This window comes from Polypterus senegalus, chromosome 7, assembly GCF_016835505.1.
Source record: "Polypterus senegalus isolate Bchr_013 chromosome 7, ASM1683550v1, whole genome shotgun sequence".
NCBI lineage: Eukaryota > Metazoa > Chordata > Cladistia > Polypteriformes > Polypteridae > Polypterus > Polypterus senegalus.
The window spans coordinates 29,713-52,092 of NC_053160.1; the positions used below are offsets into that span (position 1 = coordinate 29,713).

At 45.2% G+C, this 22,380-nt stretch overlaps 1 protein-coding gene across 1 annotated transcript in view; it reads right to left on the reverse strand.

Annotated features, from left to right (window-relative positions):
* Positions 1–2,677: 2,677 nt before the first annotated feature.
* LOC120532229 (probable polypeptide N-acetylgalactosaminyltransferase 8) overlaps positions 2,678–22,380 on the reverse strand; it is a 65,929-nt gene continuing 46,226 nt past the window's right edge. The window contains exons 10-12 of the mRNA XM_039758078.1: positions 17,915–18,010; positions 8,132–8,299; positions 2,678–3,764 (exon numbers count right to left, since the gene is read on the reverse strand). Coding sequence (XP_039614012.1) covers positions 3,636–3,764; positions 8,132–8,299; positions 17,915–18,010 — 393 coding nt within the window. The 3' untranslated portion in view covers positions 2,678–3,635. The remainder of the gene's footprint in view (positions 3,765–8,131; positions 8,300–17,914; positions 18,011–22,380) is intronic.

Genomic DNA, 22,380 nt, shown 5'->3' on the forward strand with positions numbered 1-22,380 from the left:
CTAATGGGGCTAGGTGTGTTTCTTGCGCTGGGATTTTCCATCTGGGATAAAAGTGGCATGCAAATCTTACAGGTAACCTCACCACAGCAACAAAAATGGCCAGGGCTCTTTACAGTTTGGGTTGACTCACTGCCTTCACTCACAAGCCTTTACTCAGTCCCACCGTCACCCCAGTTATACGGCCACTTCAACGCATCCCACTGGCCTTCCAAGACGGGGTGCCCTCTGAGCGGCAGCAGCTGCTAGTAACTGGCATCACTGAGCTGGTGAAGGCCTCCTCATGGGTCTCCAACCTAACACTGTAGTAGCTACTGTAAGTCATCATCTGGTGGCTTGTGCATCCGAGTAGATCTGCATGCAGTAAATAAAGCTATAATTGCAGACAAGTGCCCACTTGAGAAGAACTCATGGAACAGTTTTATGGCTCCATCTCATTTTCTAAATTGGATCTTAGACAGGGCTATTTGCCCCTCCACCCCATGATGGCATGTTTTGCTACACAAGAGTACCATCTCAATCATGTTCAGCACCAACCTGCCTTCAAGTAGTCACGTCCTCAGGTCTTGCTGGTATTCCTGGAGTGGTCTTATACTAAGCCAACATTGTTGTACATTGGCCCACCGCCGCTCTTCGTGAGAAACATCTTCATTATCTTCTTGGCTCTGTCTAAATACATGACATTTGCAGTGCCACAGATAGTTTCTTGGATTTCGTGACACCTGCTGGCATATCTCCACTCTAATCAAATGTTGATGCAATCCACACTCTTCCAGAGCCTACATCTGCTGCTAAGGTGGCTTCCTTTCTGGGCATGGCCAGTTTCTATATGATGTTTTTACCCTTGTGTTCTGTTACGACTGCATCACTGTGCCAGCTCCTGAAGAAGTAGGAGCCATGGGTGACTCCTGCCTGTGCCAGGGTTGTTCACCTCCTGAAATCACAGCTTACCTCCCCTCCGATTCTACCCCACTTTGACATCTCTAGACCCACATTTGTTGCTACAAATTAGCATCTCACATCTCTCCAGGAACTCAAGGAGGACTCTGAACAAGACCCAGTACTATCCCAGGTATGCCACCTTATCAAGAATGGTTGGCCTCGCACAGTACCCAAAGAACTGCTAAACTCTTTGATACAGTGAAAGAAGAGCTGCTGGAATGGTTCTTGTGTGGCATGCGGGTTTCATACTGTGGTACCAAATGCTGTTTGTGTGCCTGTGTTGTCAATGACACATGACGGCCAGTTAGGTATAGTGAAAATAAAACACAGATCTGTCTTGACTTTGTGTGGTGGCCTGACACAGACAGGGTCATTGAGACTCTGCTTACAATGATTTTGTGGCCTTCCTGGTAAGTGGCAAAATGGGTCACCAGACTCCTTCCCCATTACAGCCAATTTCCTGGTCCATCCAACTCTGGGAACATGTACAGGTGGACATCTCTGGAGAAATTCATGGTGTCCCTCACCACCAGCGGTATTTGGTTTTTGTGTATGACTCACACTCGAAATGGCCAGAGGTTATTGCAGCTGGCACAGTAATATTGTGTCATTATTAACTTTCTGGAATCACTCTCTTCTTACGAGGGGCTCCCCAAGACCATTACTAGGGATAAAAGGCCACAGCTCACCGGTAACAAATTTACCTCATTTCTTGAATCAAAAGGAATTCAGCACATTTGCACTGCATATTACCATCTGCAGGCCAATGGAGGAGAGGAGTGGAATGTTTCAACCAGTCATTAAAAATGGCCTTAGGGCACAGCAGGCACATGGGTGTTGTTTTGATCAGGTTCTGCGTAATGCCCTCTTGCACTACAGATTACCCCAGCATACCATGACTGGAGTCTCGCCCTGTGTTCCTCATGCTAGGCCCTTTGTTCAGTCAGTGTTTACCCTTTGCCCTACCTTCAGTACGCCATGTGAAGCCCTCTTTCACCAGACAGCAACAGAGAGAATGAAACAAAGGTTTGATCGGTCAAGATGGATCCAGGCAGTCTCAGACTGGTAAGAGTTTGAAAGCCTCATTAAAATAACAAAATAGCCTCTGTGTGGTCCTCTCCAGAACAAGTCACCTGACAACTTGGCCCAGCCACATTTGTCTTGCTGATGATTCTCGGTGACATGCCACATGTCTTTGAAAGGTGTCACCACCATCATCTGCTGTAGAATCACACCCTGCTCACAAATGCAATGCAAATTCCTTGACCATTCCGAAGGTACGGCTGGATGACCTTGTTGTCTAGCCTGGCACAGCACACAATGATGCCGAGTCGTTTTTCAGCCCCAAGAGCCATCACCACGACCCACTTGGATGTGTTCTCGCCTTGACACCTGCAGGACTTTGTTACTACATTTCATGTTTGACTGTTCTGTGGCATACTTGCATTTCTTTGCAGTTCGGGGAACAGGGGGTGTTATATATGTGTGCCGTTTCATAATTGAATTATTGGGTTTGATTATGCAGCCATGTGCTGTAGGTGTGCATTTGTGAGGTGAGAGTTTGATGTCTTTGGTCTGAGGAGTTTGGTGTTGCATGTAAGGGCCGCCAGTGTCTCTATACATACTGTAACAGCCAGGATTACAAATGGAGCGATTAGACCTGGCCTGGGACTTCTCATGAAAATGACAGGCCTGGTCTGGACTGATGAAGTAATGCTCTGTTTTACTAGAACATGGGTCAATCTTAAAACAAGAGGTTTACTAAAAATTACAAATGAAGTCAGCCATAGTTATCTGGTCAATAGAAAATGCCCACACTGCACATTTACTGTTCTGACGAGATCAAAGTCAGTTTTGTGATGGCCGTCATGGAGAAGTTGGTGTTATTCTTCCTGCTGCTGTGGTGCTGCTCTCCATGCAATGACGTGGAATAATAAATCAGTCTGTGATGTGTGCTGCTGAACGGAGACTGAAATTCGTTGTTCCTCAAGACTCCTGGTTTTCCTCCACAGCCAAAATCTTCTGCATGCACAGTGCACGTGTTGGAGGAGCTTCTCCACAGACTATAAATAATCTTGTACATCTCTTCAACGACTGTACTTCTCCAAAATGGATGAAAACAAAAGGGCAGCAGTCACCAGCTCTCACATTTGCACTGAATACGGTAGGTGGAGGACATCACCAAATGTAAAAAGGTTTGCAATGAATGAATTTTTGCTTCTTTTAAAATTAAAACTAAAATTAAACAACACAATAGCACATCATGACAATGTAGAAGATAATTAAAACGTGGTGCTAAATTCAGCTGGTTACAGTCACGGCTTATTGGAACCTCACAGCCAGCAGCATGTCAGCCAAGCTGCAGAACCTCTCGTGTGTTTAGATGGGCCTCTCGTCAGGTCACACACACTTTCATATCTCAATGACACATCACATCTAAGGAGAGATGATATGTAAAATGGGCTTCTTCTACTGTGCTGAGGCAGACCCATGAATATCGTTGATACGTTTTTTTGGTTTGATTTCCTTTGATCCATCCAGTCAGTCAGTCAGCCAGCCATTTTCCAACCCGCTACATCCTAACTACAGGGTCACGGGGGTCTGCTGGAGCCAATTCCAGCCAACACAGGGCGCAAGGCAGGAAACAAACCCCGGGCAGGGTGCCAGCCCACTGTAGTCCTTTGATCAAACATTCGTTAAAACTCATGGATAACATGCTGTATTTTCCAGGCCTGTCCTGTGCATTCTTGAATGACTAAATGGTAGTAGTCATGCTTTGCAATTTCAAGACATCTCTTTGTTTTTCTGTTTCTAAGTGCTTGTCCCTGCAAAAGAGTCACAATTAAAAACACAAATTATTTGAGTGATCTTCATATCATGGTAGCATGTGGCACAGTGAGCAAGTTTAGTTTGTGACTCTCAAATGCAAATAAACTGTTGTTGGGCTTTTAATGCTTCAGCTGCCTACATGTACACATTTTAAGGGTCTCACCATTTCGCAGTGATAGGAATGACCCTCATTCTAACTTGGAGGACTGGCTCTAAACCTCAAACTGTTGTGAGGGTGCAAACATCGGAATGGCACATGCAGTGCCACCCTGAGCCAGACTGGGACACCTCTCCCTCAATCCATTTCATTTGAACAATAATTAATAAATACATAAACAAGCACACATTACCCGATAGAAATAACTTTTTGATTTGTTTCCTTTATAAATGAAGGCCTAATGAGTAATAATAATAGTAATAATAATTATAGTCCAGGGTACCAATGTGCTGTTAGACTTTGTTATTTGATACAGCCAGTGTGACACAACAACAAGAACAATTCTAATACTGCTATTGCCACTACAATTATGACTAAAAATAAAGATAATAAGATAAAATACAACTACTACTATAGTACTACTAATAATAAGAAAATAAAAACTTCTAATATGCTGCATATTTAGGTAAAATAATAATAGTTCTTTGCATTTATATAGCGCTTTTCTCACTACTCAAAGCGCTCAGCACTTTTACTTATGGATTTATCTAAACGTCTTCATTTTTTCTTCCTTTGACAGCAGACAGCATTATGGCCATAACTGACTCAGCGATGTTAGCTGCCAATAAAATGAATCAGCAATTGACATTCTTCTGAGCTGACTGCTCTTTTTGGATGTCAAAGCTCCTTGTCTGGTGTTATTCCACAATTCAGCTGAAAACTGACTAGTAAGCATGAGAGCTGCCTGTGTGTGTCAGCTAAATTTACAGACGTGTCCTCAGTGTAAGAACACTCAGAGCGTTTCACCTGTCATTAGCACGTTAGCAGCCATTAACAACGTGTAGAGGTCCTGAGGTTAATATGGCGGTAATAAATCATTCTCAGCAGCGTGTTGTAACATCAGATCGTTAAAACACTCAAAATCAAAACCATTACCCTTAATGCTACCTCAGTAATGTTCAACTTTAGTGCAGAGGTAAGTGATGTAAAGTCAGATGGCTTACTGGACAAAGTTGGATTTCTAAACACACCTGCTGCTAGTGCAGCGTGTGCTGCTTCTTCAGACGTTCACTTTTTCTGCTCTCCTTACTGGTGTTGTCTTGAAGTCATTTCTGTGCTCACTGTGACTGTCAACAATGTTAATCTGATGATTTACGAAACGGCTATAACCCCAACAGTGTCAAGCTGTGGACCACCAGAGCTCTGCTCCATTGAGGAGGTTGTCACTTTGCATTACACTTCAGTGATGTTACGCCACACACTCAGTTACACTACGGTTAACATTACAGTTTATCTGATTTGAGTAAACTAAGCAACAAAACTGTGCAATCCAGTGGGCTCTCCAGCAGAATCATGGAGGTCTGTGAATCCCCAATGGCCACCCCCACACTGGTTCTCTGATCATGGACCCCATCATGGAAGCTCTGGGCACAAGCAGGGTTGTCTTCTATAGAAAACCTTTAGGGGGCACAAAGAGAGGGAGAGATGGGGAGGTTCATGGGCAAAAAAAGGCTGGTGTGAGAATATTTAGGCTGCCACAGGGCCGTGTGCATGCAGCAGGAACCCCAAGAGCATCAGAATGAGCATGAAAGAGCTGGAATGGATGAACTATGTAAGATGATCCACCATTATGCAGGGATGCTATGCCCAACTCTATGACTAGAAAGGGAGTGAGGCCAGAGGTGCAGACATGGCCTTCCTGCTTGGCGACTTGGGGTCTCAGCAGAAGATGTATGGAGGGACTGTGCTGTCTTACTACCAGAGCAGTTCCCCGAGAACAGCCATGAGAGTTTCGCCTTTAAAAACAATGGAAGTCTCAGGGCTGGGAGAACACCTCTGGAACCACTTGTGACCTTTCTGATGACTGGCCTGGAAGGGACCATTGAGGGCTATTGAGCATAGAAGCAGGAGGAGAATGGAAAGAGAAAGAGGCTGAGGTTGAGAAAGACTGAGTGATGAAGAAGAAGATTAATAGGACAGATTTGTGTGGTGCAGTAGACGTGGTGGAAAAGTGGGTGGGCAGCGCTCTGCCTGTTGGTCAACAGGCTGTAGGATTTTCTTTTGTTTGTGACCTGACCGGGACACCCCAGAGGACCGGAGGAGGGTTTACACCTCCCCCAGACCAAGAGGGGGCAACCACCCTGGTGGCTATGGGGACCACGGGTACAGAGCTTTGAAGCTCAACCCTGTAGGGGCCCATGGTCACCACCAGGGGGCGCCCCAATGCCTGTGGAACCCTGGACCTCAGCACTTCTGCCACACCGAGAAGTGCTGGGGGGGAAGAGGATCGGGAGGCACCTGGAGCACAGCCGGGTGATTATAAAAGGGGCCGCCTCCCTCCATTCGTGGGCTGGAGTCGGGTGAGGAGAAAGACAGGGTCTTCGAGAGGCAACGAGGTGGCCTGAAGAGAAAGTGAGGCATTGGACTGTTGGCCTGGACTTTTGGGGACTTTGAGGTTTGTGCACTTGTTGTAAATATGTATAATGAACGTGTTGTGGGTGACTTAAACGTGTCCGTCCGCCTGTCTGTGTCCGGGCCGAGCTCCACATGTTATTTCATAAGAACTACGGATTTGCATTTAGTGACGTCTATTTTATTCTGTTAAAATCTCTGCTCTCTCTGTCAGTCCTCGTTTTTTGATTTTATTTGGATTTGCTGTTTTTGATTTATTTTGTATAAAAATAAAATCAGTGATTTATTAGCTGTGGTTGTGTACATGTTTTGATTGGCACAGTGTTACCAGTTTATTCATTTATAACGTAGAGTTAGTTTTTCACAGTTCCAGTGAGTCAAGGAGCTCCTGTTTGTGCCTTGAAGGTGCAGTGGACGGTGCAGCTGCTTCACGTCTTCAGGGTCCTGGCATTAAATGCTGCTCTGGTTTTCGTCTCGGAGGAGTTTCCTAATTTTCCTCCCAAGTCATTTAAGTTTTCTCCACAGGCTTTGCTTCCTCAGGTGTCTCTGACATTTGTGGGGCTGGCCAAGCGAGTGTATGAGTGTGACTGGCACAGCGTCCTTCACCTGATGTGCCCCCTGTGCCGCCTGAACTGGACGTGACCTTGATCCCTAAAAAACGAGTGGCCAAGCTTCAAAAAATGAAGATAAGATGTGAAAAAGCTACAGTGTATCCTATATTAAGTTTGAACTAAGTACAAAGATACAAACAACACGTAAAAAGGTGTGCAGCTGGTATGGGCTTCCAGGTAGAAACTGTGGAATGGAGAGAATGAGTTCAAGTGCTCATCAGAAGCATAGCATGGCCGCCCTATTAAATGACACAATTTATACTGTGAGGTGGTCCATTTACTCCAGTCATCCAATTCCACTTTATCTTAGACCAAAGCAGCCTCAGGTTGTAATTAAGAGTCTCAAAGAAAATAGAAATATATTCCTAACTATCTGCTATTAATCTAATTGTAACTTTTATTCACCCCCCATAATATTCCAAATACACTTCTCTATGACTGCACTCAACTGCTGACATACTGATACAGTGTCTGTATTTATGGATACATTCGTCTGTAAGTGCCTGGATTTGGATTTTGTAATTCCCTTTTTTATTGTTCCTCTCATTCTCTCCTCAGCTCTGTGATTCATGGTGACATATTTGCATTTACTTTTATTTGCTGTAGGACAGACTCAATTCAAGTGAAGAGCTTTACACCAAACAGAACCAACGACTTGATCACCTTTCTTTAGGTACAAGAACCTGTCAAAACCATTTTCAAAAAGAAAAACATTCACAATTGAAGATCGTGTTCTTCACATAATTTTGGTGCTCACGAAAACAAAAAAGCTGCAAATACTTTTTAACTTCTTGAAAATTTAATTTCATTAAAAAATAATGTTAGTAATGAATTCAGCAAACTAAAAAATATAATTGCCATAAATGGAATTATACACACCCCTTTTAAAAACAAGGGAAAAAATTGCAAATTATTCAAATTATAACAACACCTTGTGATGTAAAATGTATGATTCTTATTGTTATACTTTGCAATTCTCTGCAATGGCATCTTGTTTTGTGTGCACAACACCATTTTGTAGCAGCTGTTGTGATGACGTGATGACGTGACAAGAGGTCACTGGGGGTGGCTACCCCAGCCAGCAAAGTGGACAAGAATTACCAATAATGTGCTCCCCTTATGAAGATGTTCTTGGCTGTTATTAATGGAAATGAAATGACAAATCGTTCCAAAGGTACGGTACCTGTTTGAAGTCCCAGAGCATGTTGAAGCCTTTCTCCTTTGCTGTTTTGCAGTTATGTAAAGCTGGGGAGTTGGAATTCCCATGATCCACTAAACAGAGATTACTGTTGTATTTATGTGATTTTATTCCTCCAATATAAAACTCACCATTCCTATGATAGTATGTGTTCTGTAGGGAGAAATACAACAGTTAAAATCCATTTCTGAAAACCCAAAGGGCGTCAAATTATTTCATGTGAAAACAAGTCTTCCTTATACCTTAACTAATCCTAAAATCCTGTAATGGAATTGTCAGCATTGTCAGCTTGATGGCTCAGTCAAGATTTTAAGTAAGAAGTTTGTAATTGATTATATACGTGTCACTAAGCTTACAGCAATTGCATGGTGTGTAAGCAGAGCCCATTATTTGCATGAAAGGTACAATCACACATGCACACCAAACAACAGGAAAAAAGAAAAATCAGATTTATAAAACTTGGCCTACAGAAAAAAACTACACAATTACTTTTATAAACCATAATTACCTTGTAAATATGTGTATAGCAACATGCATTGAAATATCCATATATGCAGCATGCTAATCAGCCTCATACGTGTGCCACCACGACACTGCAGAACTTCACTGGCTGGTAGAGCAGCCTTGACATGACGCCATCAAGACTCTGCCACCTGCATTCACGCGTATCAGGACACTTTAGTGCCACTGCTTGATATCACCACCCCTCTGCATTCTGTAGGTCAGGTAAGGCACAAGACAGCAGTGTCCGAACAGGTAGCCACTATCACCAGGGCTCATTTAATGACGTGATTGCTGTTATAATGAACAGTAGGGGCCTTGTGAAACACCGAGGGTTTAGCTTACCAACAGCTCATCTGTCCAAGCTACTTTGCCTCTGAAAATAAAAGAATCACAGGCTGACCCAGGCCATGCTTATTGAACTAAATTTCTGCTGTCCCGTATAAGGGAACTTGATTTTGCTTTCATCCATACTTTGGCCTTGACGAGTCATGTTATATCCCAAAAATTCAATATTTGATCTGTGAAAGTCTTACTTTTCTGGCTTAGCAAACATTTGGTTATTTGGTTTTCTCACAATCATATGCAAGGAAAATACTCAGGATATCATCTTACTAGGACATCAACAGGCCCATCGGGTCAAGAAGGCATCATTAATAGAAGACTGAAATAAGACAGAGGCATTTTCCAAACCACAGTAACTACTCCCTGAAGAAGCACTGAAGGCCTCCTTCCACTCATCTCTTTCCTGTATTTGAATAAAATTACAGACACTCTGTGTCTAATTTAGTGAAAACAGTGGAACAAGTGACCTGACTGATAAGAGGTGGAGAGAGCGGATAATCAATCGGATTCACTCAGATCTTCTCAACTTGCTCCTAGTCTAAGGCCCAGTCCACGCTACTACATTTTCATTTAAAAAACGCAGATATTACTTTCCACTTTCACCTTTCATTCACACTACCCTGGTGTTTTCAACCCCTAAAAAACACAGAACTCCCCAGAGCCATCCATTTATGAAAATGCAGCCTTGGCGCTGTAGTGTTTATGGTCCATAAAACAGACTCTAATCACACTATTGGCTACTGTGCTTATTTGATGTCTTTCCCTGATTGGATGTCCTGTGCAAAAGGCAATTCATTTGTTTGCTGCTACACTTTTGTGATAAATCCTGAGGCCAGCAGCATTATCGCCCCAGGGCTGGTGAATGTCTGTCATATACAGAATGGCTTCAGTCATTTTAGTGTGTAGAGAAATACTTTTGTGAACAATGTGAAAATGCTACTGTGGACAGAGAGCATTGCTGTTTAAAACACCATTTTTAAATGAAAACATAATTATGTGGATGTTGACTAAGAGACCCATCTTTTTTTTCGATTTTAAATTAAATATTAACAATCTAGATAATTACAAACATGGCAGACAAAGCAACCCCAAAAACAGAGATCCATCCATCCATCCATCCATCCATCCATCCTCTTCCGCTTATCCGAGGTCGGGTCGCGGGGGCAGCAGCTTAAGCAGAGAGGCCCAGACTTCCCCTCCCCGCCACTTCTTCCAGCTCTTCCGGAGAATCCCATGCTCCCAGGCCAGCCGGGAGACATAGTCCCTCCAGCGTGTCCTGGGTCTTCCCCGGGGCCTCCTCCCGGTTGGACGTGCCCGGAACACCTCACCAGGGAGGCGTCCAGGAGGCATCCTGATCAGATGCCCGAGCCACCTCATCTGACTCCTCTCGATGCGGAGGAGCAGCGGCTCTACTCTGAGCCCCTCCCGGATGACTGAGCTTCTCACCCTATCTTTAAGGGAAAGCCCAGACACCCTGCGGAGGAAACTCATTTCAGCCGCTTGTATTCGCGATCTCGTTCTTTCGGTCACTACCCATAGCTCATGACCATAGGTGAGGGTAGGAGCGTAGATCGACTGGTAAATTGAGAGCCTTGCCTTACGGCTCAGCTCCTTTTTCACCACGACAGACCGATGCAGAGCCCGCATCACTGCGGACGCCGCACCGATCCGCCTGTCGATCTCACGCTCCATTCTTCCCTCACTCGTGAACAAGACCCCGAGATACTTGAACTCCTCCACTTGGGGCAGGATCTCCCCAACCCTGAGAGGGCACTCCACCCTTTCCGCTGAGGACCATGCTCTCGGATTTGGAGGTGCTGATTCTCATCCCAGCCGCTTCACACTCAGCTGCGAACCGATCCAGAGAGAGCTGAAGATCACGGCCTGATGAAGCAAACAGGACAACATCATCTGCAAAAGCAGTGACCCAATCCTGAGTCCACCAAACCGACCCCTTCAACACCCTGGTTGCGCTTAGAAATTCTGTCCATAAAAGTTATGAACAGAATCGGTGACAAAGGGCAGCCCTGGCGGAGTCCAACTCTCACTGGAAACGGGCTCGACTTACTGCCGCAATGCGGACCAAGCTCTGACACCGTTGTACAGAGACCAACAGCTCTTATCAGGGGTCCGTACCCCATACTCCCGAGCACCCCCACAGGATTCCCCGAGGGACACGGTCAATGCCTTTCCAAGTCCACAAAACACATGTAGACCGGTCGGGCAAACTCCCATGCACCCTCCAGGACTCTGCTAAGGGTGAAGAGCTGGTCCACTGTTCCCACCAGGACTAAAACCACACTGTTCCTCCTGAATCCGAGGTTCACTATCCGACGGACCCTCCTCTCCAGAACCCCCAATAGACTTTTCCAGGGAGGCTGAGGAGTGTGATCCCTCTATAGTTGGAACACACCCTCCGTCCCCTTTTAAAGAGGGGACCACCACCCCGGTCTGCCAATCCAGAGGCACTGTCCCGATGTCCATGCGATGTTGCAGAGACGTGTCAACCAAGACAGTCCTACAACATCCAGAGCCTTAAGGAACTCCGGCGATCTCATCCACCCCGGGCCCTGCCACCAAGGAGTTTTTGACCACCTCGGTGACTTCAGTCCCAGAGATGGGAGAGCCCACCTCAGAGTCCCCAGGCTCTGCTTCCTCATTGGAAGGCATGTTAGTGGGATTGAGGAGGTCTTCAAGTACTCCTCCCACCACCCACAACGCCCGAAGTCGAGGTCAGCAGCGCACCATCCCCACCATATACGGTGTTGACACTGCACTGCTTCCCTCCTGAGACGCCGGACGGTGGACCAGAATCTCCTCGGCCGTCCAAAGTCGCTCTCCATGGCCTCCAAACTCCTCCCATGCCCGAAGTTTTGCCTCAGCAACAACCGGCCGCTCCGCTTGGCCTGCCGGTACCTATCAGCTGCCTCCAGAGACCCACAGGACAAAAAGTCCTATAGGACTCTTCTTCAGCTTGACGGCATCCTCACCGCCGTGTCCACCAACGGGTTCGGGATTGCCGCCACGACAGGCACCACCACCTTGCGGCCACAGCCCCGTCAGCCGCCTCAACAATAGAGGCACGGAACATGGCCCATTCGACTCAATGTCCCCACCTCCCTCGGACGGGTTGAAGTTCTGCCGGAGGTGGGAGTTGAAGCTACTTCTGACAGGGGACTCTGCCAGCCGCTCCCAGCAGACCCTCACAACACGCTTGGGCCTACCAGGTCTGACCGCATCTTCCCCACCATCGGCCAACTCACCACCAGGTGGTGATCAGTTGACAGCGCCCTCTCTTCACCCGAAAGTGTCCAAGACATATGGCCGCAAGTCCACGACACACCACAAAGTCGATCATCGACCTGAGGCCTAGGGTGTCCTGGTGCCAAGTGCACATATGAACACCCTTATGCTTGAACATGGTGTTCGTATGGACAATCCATGACGAGCACAGAAGTCCAATAACAAAACACCGCCGGGTTCAGATCGGGGCCATTCCTCCCAATCACGCCCTTCCAGGTCTCACTGTCATTGCCCACGGAGCATTGAAGTCTCCCAGCAAAACGAGGGAATCCCCAGAAGGTATGCCCTCTAGCAACCCTCCAGAGACTCCAAAAGGGTGGATACTCCAAACTGCTGTTCGGGCGATACGCACAAACAACAGTCAGGACCCTTCCCCACCCGGCGGAGGGAGGCCACCCTCTCGCCCACCGGGTAAACCCCAATGCACAGGCTCCAAGTCGGGGCAATAAGTATGCCCACACCTGCTCGGCGCCTCACCGGGGCAACTCCAGAGTGGTAGAGAGTCCAGCCCCTCTCAAGGAGATTGGTTCCAGAGTCCAAGCTGTGCGCCGAGGTGAGTCCACTATATCTAGCCGAACCTCTCACCTCGCGCACTAGCTCAGGCTCCTTCCCTTCAGAGAGGTGACATTCCACGTCCCAAGAGCCAGTTTCTGTAGCCGAGGATCAGACCGCCAAGGTCCCCGCCTTCGGCCACCACCCAACTCACACTGCACCCAACCTCCTTGGCCCCTCCCATAGGTGGTGAGCCCATGGGGAGGAGGACCCACGTTACCTCTTCGGCTGTGCCCGCCGAGCCCCATGGGTGCAGGCCCGCCACCAGGCGCCGCCATCGAGCCCCACCTCCAGGCCTGGCTCCAGAGGGGGCCCGTGACCCAGGCCCGGCAAGGGAAAACGCTGTCCAAAGTTTTTTCTTCATTGGAGGTTTGTTGAACCGCTCTTTGTCTCATCCTCACCTAGGACCAGTTTGCCTTGGTGGTTCTACCAGGCATAAAGCCCCGGACAACATAGCTCCTAGGATCATTGGGACACGCAAACCCCTCCACCACGATAAGGTGACGGTTCAAGGAGGAGAAAAAAAAGACCCAAAAACAGAGATGAGGCAGGTAAAAAGGAAGAAATCACAAATTAAGACAACAAACACTGGCCATCCATCTCCCAGCCTAATGGACAACTAGATTGCTTCTTCTCAAAACCGGTGCCATTTGATCCTTTGATACGTGACACTGGCAGTCCAAATAACGTTTGTTAAAGACAGAGGATTTATAGACGTTTACAGAAAGTATTTCCGTGAGAGGCTAGCATTAGGTTGTAGTGACTATACCTGTTCTATGCGGAAGCGACTCTTGATACGGCTCATTTGTGTATTGTTTTTATGTCTTTTTTGGTCTTGTTTTTATTGACCTCGCTTTTTATTTTTTTATTATATTAAATGTTGATGGCAACGATTATTTATTGGGCCTGCCTGTGGAATTTGATTAACAACCTATGGCAGGTAAACGGACTTTATTCACATCCAGCACAGCCTCTCGGCGTTACCCCAGGAAGGCTTGCTTACTCACGTGATTACCTGCTGGAATTGAACCGCCGTCAATTAAGACCGATGGAAGTAACATTTCAAACAAATAACGTGCCCCCGGAGCTACTTCGGGGATATAATCGGAAGCAGATCCGAAAGAGAAGAGGCTCTAGAGGAGGGATACGGAACAGATTGAGGAGGAGAGGGAGTCGGCTACCTTTACCTGCCATCACCTTATCAAATGTTCGATCACTACGGAATAAGGAGGAGGAACTCAACACCGTAAGGACTGATCCGGACTATCAGCGCACAAGTCTCTTCTGTTTTACGAAGACGTGGCTTTCTGGAGACATGGACTTTCAGCTGGATGGGTTTAACATCATTCGATTTGACAGGGATACAGTAAGAACGCGGAAATCGGTTGGGGCAACGGGCTTTGCATGGCTGTCAACAGTAAGTGGGCAACAAATATTACAGTGAGAGAAACTGAGTGCTGCAAACACTATGAGCTAATGACTGTGTCCTTTAGGCCACATTATCTACCTAGAGAATTCTCAGAAATCACTGTAATCTTAGTGTATGTAACCGGGACCTGATTTTAACATAGCAGCTGAACATATTGCAGATTGTTACAACAAAGCTGTCAATCGGACTGGAGGGCAGCCCGTGTTTTTACTTGGTGATTTTAACAGATGTGACATCACCACACATTTACCACACTTGGAGCAATATGTAACAACCCCCACGAGGATGCAGAATATTCTGGATTTGTGTTTTGGAAACATCCTTACTGCATACATTTCAAAATCACACCCACCTCTTGGTCTCTCAGATCATAATGTCATTCTTTTATTGCCAAAGTACAGGTCACAGCTGAAGACTGGTAAACCCATTTTAAAAACCATTAAAGTCTGGAACAACGATGCAGCTGAAACTCTAAGGGGCTGTTTTGAGCTGACGGACTGGGATCTGTTTTTTGATGACTGTGGCAATGATTTTAATACCCTGTTGGAGTTATTAACTTCCTATATTGTATTTTGTGAAGACATGGTCACTCCCACTAAACAAATAATTATTCATCCAAATAATAAAAAGTGGGTTACTAAGGACATGAAAGACTGCTTGGTTCAGAAAAGGAAAGCATTCCTGATGGGTGATAAGATAAAAGTGAGGGAATTGGAAAAGGAGTTCAGAAGAAAGGCTAAATTAGCCAGGATAAATTATAAGGACAAGGTGGAGCAGAAACTAACCTCGGGAAACGCAAGGGAAGCATGGCAGGGTTTAAATATTATGATGGGCAAGGACCCCAAACCCACGATAATTGACTGCTTAGATCCTGCTTCCTTTGTGGAAAAATTAAACAACTTCTTTATCCGGTTTAATAGCCTAAGTACACCAATCACTTGGACTCCTGTAACTCCTGACTCCCCCCTTGAGACCTTAAATATTGATGAGCAGCTGGTGACTGCCATCTTGCATAAACTTAACCCTAATAAAGCCTCTGGCCCTGACAGGCTTGGAGGCAGAGTGTTAAAGGATTGTGATACTCAGCTAGGTGGGGTCATCACAAGACTGTTTCAACACCTTCTTGATTCCAGCTGTGTCCCAAGTCAGTGGAAGCAATCTACTATAATTCCGATTCCCAAGCAGGCATATGCCAAGGATCCAAAGGACTACAGGCCAGTAGCCCTAACATCTGTCTTGTGTAAATGTATGGAGAGAGTCCTGTGTGATTATCTCTCCAGCATGTTGCCGGACAAACTTGACCCACTCCAGTTTGCATATAAAGCAAAGCGTGGAGTGGAGGATGCATGTCTCACACTTTTAGATACTGTTACTAGACAAATGGATTCGGTACATCCACATACAAGGATTTTATTCATGGATTTATCCTCTGCTTTTAATACTGTTCAGATAGATATCCTGCTATACCGCCTCTCTGACTTTCAAGTACATCCCATGCTGATTTTATGGGTAAAACATTTTTTAACGGAAAGACCACAGCAGGTGTTTTTAAATTGTATAAGTTCTAGCACATCCGTTTTAAATGCAGACCTCCCTCAGGGATGTGTTCTATCTCCTCTTCTTTTCTCTGTCTACATAAACAATGTTTCCTGCAGCAGTGCAGCAATGACACTGTATAAATATGCTGATGACATGGCCCTGGTGGCCCATATGACTGATACCTGTGCCCTCTCTGCATATCAGCAGGAGGCCCAGAGACTGGTTCAGTTATTGGCAGAAAACTCACTGGAGTTAAATGTTTCTAAAACTAAGGAACTGTGTTGTGGCCCCAAAGGACGGGCTCCATCACCGCTGTTCCAGCCACTTAGTATCCAGGGTCAGTTGGTGGAGCAGGTTCAGACTTTTAAATACCTCGGGACAGAGATTGACACCTGTCTGTCTTTCATGCAGCATGCAGATGCTGCATATAAGAAGGCACAGCAGCGCCTCCATCTACTAAGGCAACTTAGAGCCTTTCATGTTAGCAAGGAGGTTTTAACACTGGTTTACAGATCACTCATTGAATCTGTTCTCACTTTTAATTACTCATCTTGGTACAACTTATTAACCGTTAAACACAGAACAAAACTGTGTCGTGTAGTTAACCAGGCTTCCAAAATAATTGGATCACCTCAAACTCCCCTTTCTGAACCGCACAACCGTGCACTGTTGAGGAAGGCAACCATGATTGTGAAGGATGTCTCTCACCCTCTTTTTATGTTCTTTAGATTGCTGCCATTAGGCAGGGGGTATAAAACCCCATTGGCGCGGAAGAATGCATACAAGAAATCTTTTGTACCCTCAGCAGTATCTGTTCTGAATCAGATGAAGTAGGTTTTCTTTTTATTATGGTTTGCTTATATTTGTATTTTTATGGTCTGTTTGTCTCATGAGCGTGTCAAAAGGGAAATTTCTGTGACCCCTTTGGGGCACAGACAATAAAGTCTTATCTATCTATCTATTTCTACTGGAGAAAAATGAGAATTAGAGGAGAAAATTAAGAGAAAGAAAGAAAAGAAAACCTGGACCTCATTAATCAGAATCATTCCAAACTTGACCTGCCCAGGATGGAAATGAGATGAGTTTACATGAATACAAACAGCAGGATTCTGGAAAATGGGGGTCTGATTGTGCCAAACCCGAGAAGAACTTTTAAACAAATCTGGAGAACAGAAATAAAAGCTTTAATGTTCTGAGAAAATTTGATATAATTTTAATAACTGCTATAGATTCACCTTAAATTCTGTATCTTTACTGACTTGAACCTTCTATCTTTTAAATCATTCTTTAGAATCTTTAACAAGCAGATGGTTATAAATACTTTATTTGTAAATTAATAGAGAAATCCTTGTTAATTTGACGTGAAGTGAGGCCTTTAAAGTTTGGGGTGCATGTGAATTCAAAGAAAAGACCTCTGCGGACTGAACGCCAGTCTGTGCTCAGACTTGGAAATATCGCCTTTATTTTCTGCAGAAGTATTTTCAATAAGCCTCATTTCAAATACTTTTCCTACCTTTGCTACCATCAGTTTTACTGTGTTTTATTAATGAGGCCTTATAATAATATTCATGTTATACCGTTTGATTGGGTCATTAAGAGCACCTGGACGGGGATGCCTGTAATGATAAAAGCAGCATGGTGAGTGGGCACCTGCTTTGGTGATTGGCACAGGTGTAGCTTAACCGTTTGTGGTCCACTTATGCTGAGCCAGCAAGTCTCTTTACTTAAAGGAGACGTGCAGATAAGGCTGTACATGTAGGGCGCTATAAAGCAGCTATATTAGGGAAAAAGACCACAGCAGTACTCAGCAAATGGAATGCATTAGCAGGCAGTGTGGCTACCTTCAGATCTCAAACCGAGTTATTCATGGAGACTGGCCACCTGTGTTGGGATGAATGGCCTGCATTGGCCAACACTTTTCTTGTGCTCTTATGGACAGTCCAAGACAGACTGCGATGAATATTGAGCTTAAACCAGGGTGCTCATGCTTGTCTACTTGCTTATGTTGGCTATCATCATTAATAATAATTCACAGAACTTACTCAATTTAATATTCAATGAAACAAAGTTCACATTTCCCTTGCCCTTAATAGTCTCACCTGTTGGGTATAGTAATGACATCCATAGATTATCGGTACACTTCCTGAAACTGCTCCTTGATCAACACAAAGTTCTTCTTCCAGAGTGTTCTTGAGCTGCAGGTCACAAAGTACGGAAGATAAAAATCATGTTCTGTGACAAAGATACAGCTACAAGTTAAGAGTTCAAATCATATACGGTGATCATTTCGTCATTCACAGGGGCTCAAGTCAGCGTTCTCATTTCACTTTTGTTTCAGCAAATCACATCCTCCCGCATCTGACCCACGTCAGGTCTCACTGCAGTGGAGCCTTTTTAAAATGCCAGAATCAGATAACGGCACTCCTAGAAATGGTTGGTTGGATTAAACCTCTGAAATCTGAACATTTAAAAAGTGAAACCATTAATGAGTTATTATCTTACACTCATATTTTCTTAAGGTTTTTTGAAGTGCTTGCTCAGGCTTTCAATGTGATATGATTCACAGAAGTCAAGTCAACTTTATTTATAAAGCACTTTACATACAATAGCCGCTGACCAAAGTGCTGTACATAAACTAAATAAATTTAAACAAAACAAAGTAATAACTCAATCAATAAAACACAATAATAATTAATTACAACGTAATAAAAACAACTAAACACATTTAAAACAAATAACATCAAGTGCTCACACAGAATCAAACGGCAAACCAAAAAGATAGGTCTTAAGCGCAGACTTAAAGATGGGCAGTGAGGAGGCCTGTCTAATGCAGATCGTCAATGAATTCCAGAGCCTTGGAGCCACAACAGGAAAAGCCCTAAACCCCTGAGCTTTCGCGGAGTCCTGGGCACATCCAGAAACAGCTGACCAGCTGATCTGAGCATATGCAGCAGCTCGGCGAGGTAGGGCGGAGTGCGCCATTTAAAGACTTCAAACCAAATAAAAGAATCTTAAAATGAACTCTAAACGGAACAGGCAGCCAGTGCAGTGAGGATAATACAGGTGTAATACGCTCATTCTTTCGTGTGCCAGTTAGAAGATGTGCAGCAGCATTTTGCACCAGCTGGAGCCAAGACAGGGTAGACTGGCTAACACCAACATACAATGAATTACAATAGTCCAACCGAGTTGTAATAAAGGCATGGATTACTGTTGTGAATTGATCTTTAGAAAGAATGTTTTTTATCTTTGCCAAACGTCTCAGCTGAAAAAACAAGATTTTGACAGAAATTGCCTTCGGTTTCCTTTAGGGTCTCAACAGGACGTCCTAGAACGTTCTCAACAGCAAGGCGATGATGTAAAGATCTGAAAACCACCCACATTACCTGAGAAGAAGTTCACTGGATCGTGGACGGGCAGCTGTCAAACCTCATGCCATTGAACACCGCTGGCATTTCTGAAACTTAAAGGCATCCTGCAAGTGTGATATGCAGAAGCAGAATAAAACTATTTAATCAGCACCTGGCAGCACTTAAGTTTTATAAATGGACTTGTCTAACCTGCTTAAAAATGAATATGTGCGATGGTTTATCTCAAAGAAACAAGCATCTACTGAACAAGACAAGTGTATTTGAATCAAATAAATGTTTGCAGCACATGGCATTCTGAGTGTTTCTGCAATTTACGAGGGTCTGTGAATTTCATGGCAGATGAACTGTATGGTAGTGTACTACATTTCATGTTTTTATGTCTGTTATCTCGTCTTTAACTCTTAATAACCATCATCATATAGATTAATCCTGATCTTAATTTAGACCCAACAGATAATAGAATATCAGCTCAACTACAATGACCACATTGGCACAGAATTGTTCATAATGTGATTGTAGTATCAATTCACACTTGGCCTCAACAGATTAAGCCTTTTGCACATCTTTTGAGTTCACTTGAATGCCAAGGGCCTCATGTACAAAATGTGATTACGCTCAGAAATGTGAATTAGCCATTCCTTAGGCAAAATGTGAGATTTCTAAAACACAAAAACTTGGTGTTGTGGAAAATGGCCCGGACACAGACAGGCAGACATTGTATTCAGCACCACCACACGTTTATTTACAAGTCTACTATTTACAATTGGGCATATAACCCACAGACTCCCCCAAAGTCTAGGCCTCTCTATCCAATGCCTTCTTCTTTGTCTTTGACTGCCTCCACTCCTCTCCTCATGAGCTCTGTCCTCTTCCACCATACTCCAGCCATTGAATGGTGGGAGGCAGCCCCTTTTTTCCACCCGACTCCAGCCATTGAATGGTGGGAGGCAGCCCCTTTTATTCCCATCCGGACGTGCTCCAGGTGCCTCCTGATTATCTTCCGCCGGCACTCCCCAGTGTGGCAGAAGTACCGGCAGCGCACCCGGAAGCACTCTGGGTGTCCCTGGTCTTCTTCCCCCCAGCACTTCCAGGTGTGGCAGAGGTGCTGAGGGCCAGGGCTCCTCAGGCATTGGGGCGCCCCCTGGCAGTGACCACGGGCCACTATAGGGTTGAGCTTCCAAGCTCTGTTCCCGTGGTCCCCAAAGCCACCAGGGCGGTCGCCCTCTCATGGTCTGGGGGAGGCATAAGCTCTCCTCTGGTCCTCTGGGGCGTCCCAGCTGGGTACCACCCTCAGCCACCTGTGACAGTGTGAAAATTGGCTTAAGATAAGAGTAACTTTTTGGTGCTGGTGTTGTGGTGACTGCAGGCAGTAAGACAATGAAGTGAACAGAAGATCTTGTTTCAATGACATGTCTTGAACTGATTTTATCACAGTTACTGGACATGTTCTCTCAGTATGGCGGTCTTCAGTGTTGGTAATAATTAGTGTGTAGCCTGTCGATAGCTTCTATAAAAGGGTGTGCTGTATCTTGTAAGACATAAGTCACAATGGCAGCGTTACCCAGAAGCCAGCCTTCACACACAGCACGACCCCGAAGGCTGCCTTCCACTCTATTATTTAATACAATGAAGGAATTGTGGGTTGTCACGCACGCGCGCATGGGAGGCAGCTAAAGTGCTTAAATGAAGGCAGTTCTGAGGCATGCCAGGATGTGGCAGAGTGCACTTACTCTTTTTCTCACTTCCCTGTAGACCAAACCCGGGAGGCTCCACCTGGCTCTCTTGACATCACTTCTGGGACCGAACCAATGGAAACAGACCTTACCAGCTCCGGCCCCCCTGATGTCACATCCGGGCCTGATCCAATGAATAATGAACGCGTGCCCGATCCTTATGACCTCACTTCCTGTCTTCCCCTTTAAAAGCCTACCTTTTCCCTTCTCCTGCAGTCTGGTTTTAGACTCTGTTGTATGCACTTCAGTGCCAGTGCTTTGAAAACGACTTTTGCAGCCAGGATACCAAATTATATGGGTGGTTGCCCCAAACCTTTATCTGTCTTTGTCTTGTTTTATTACAGGGTTCAATCAGTCCAATAGTCAGATATAGCTGAGCATCACATATTAGTTGAATTAAATTTGAATGAAAGTGCCTTCTGTTTGCAAAGATAAATTTGTTCTGTGATGGAGCCTTTATTGTATTGTGTTCAGTCATCTTCAGCAACTACATTAGGAAGAGCAGCAATCAGTGCAAGTTGCCTTTTAATGTCAGTCTGCTCACCCTACGCAAGGAGACTGGATGTATCTGGGCAGCAACTTCATTATAGCATCGCATACATGTTGGCATGGAATGGGTCAGAGATGACTGCGAGGTTCCTGACCACTCAGCCAGTTCACCCTAAAACGTGCCTGTCGCCAAATATGCCTACAGTTGTTAAAACCTGTAAAGCAGCAGGCAGTCACCTGATTTCTGCAAGATGACCTCTGCATTACAGGCTCCAAGTCAGCTTACAACTCCAGAGGGAAAGCTCTGGAAAGTCTAAACCGGCTTATAAGGCGGTCATCGTCATGGGCCAAGAAGCCACCATGATTGCCAACAACTTGCTCATTCCGTAGCCTGCCATTGGTGATATCTTTTGAAAGAGCCATTGCTAGTCATGTTGTACAACACACAGCACAACTTCGATAATCTCTTTCAGGTGATAGTGGATACCCCCCTCAAAGCCTGGCTCCTCACACCACACAACAACCCACAAACACCACAAGAAAGAAGATACAATGAAAGGCTCTCCCAGACTGGCTGGTGATAGAAAAGATGATTGGTTCATTAAAAGGAAGATGGTGGTGGTTGAAGTTAGGCTGCTGTGCAGCTCCACACAGTTTTGCCGCATTGTGATGTCTTGAGCTGTACCACAAAACGCAGCGCAGAAACACGGACTCTGCCACCTCAGACAGGTCAAGGCGAGTGCATGGATGACCCAGACCCCGTCCCTCAGGGCGTCAACGCAATGGCAATTCAAAGATGTTTAGATGTTGGGATGTTGAATGTAGATAGACTTGTATGGATTGAAACACTGACATTTAATGTGGGAAGAAAACAGTGTATCCAGAGGCAAAAGTGACAGAAAAGACAAAGAGCATGCAGTTGTGACAATGACGATGACCTGAGTGGAAATCACATTCAGGTGCCTGGTACTG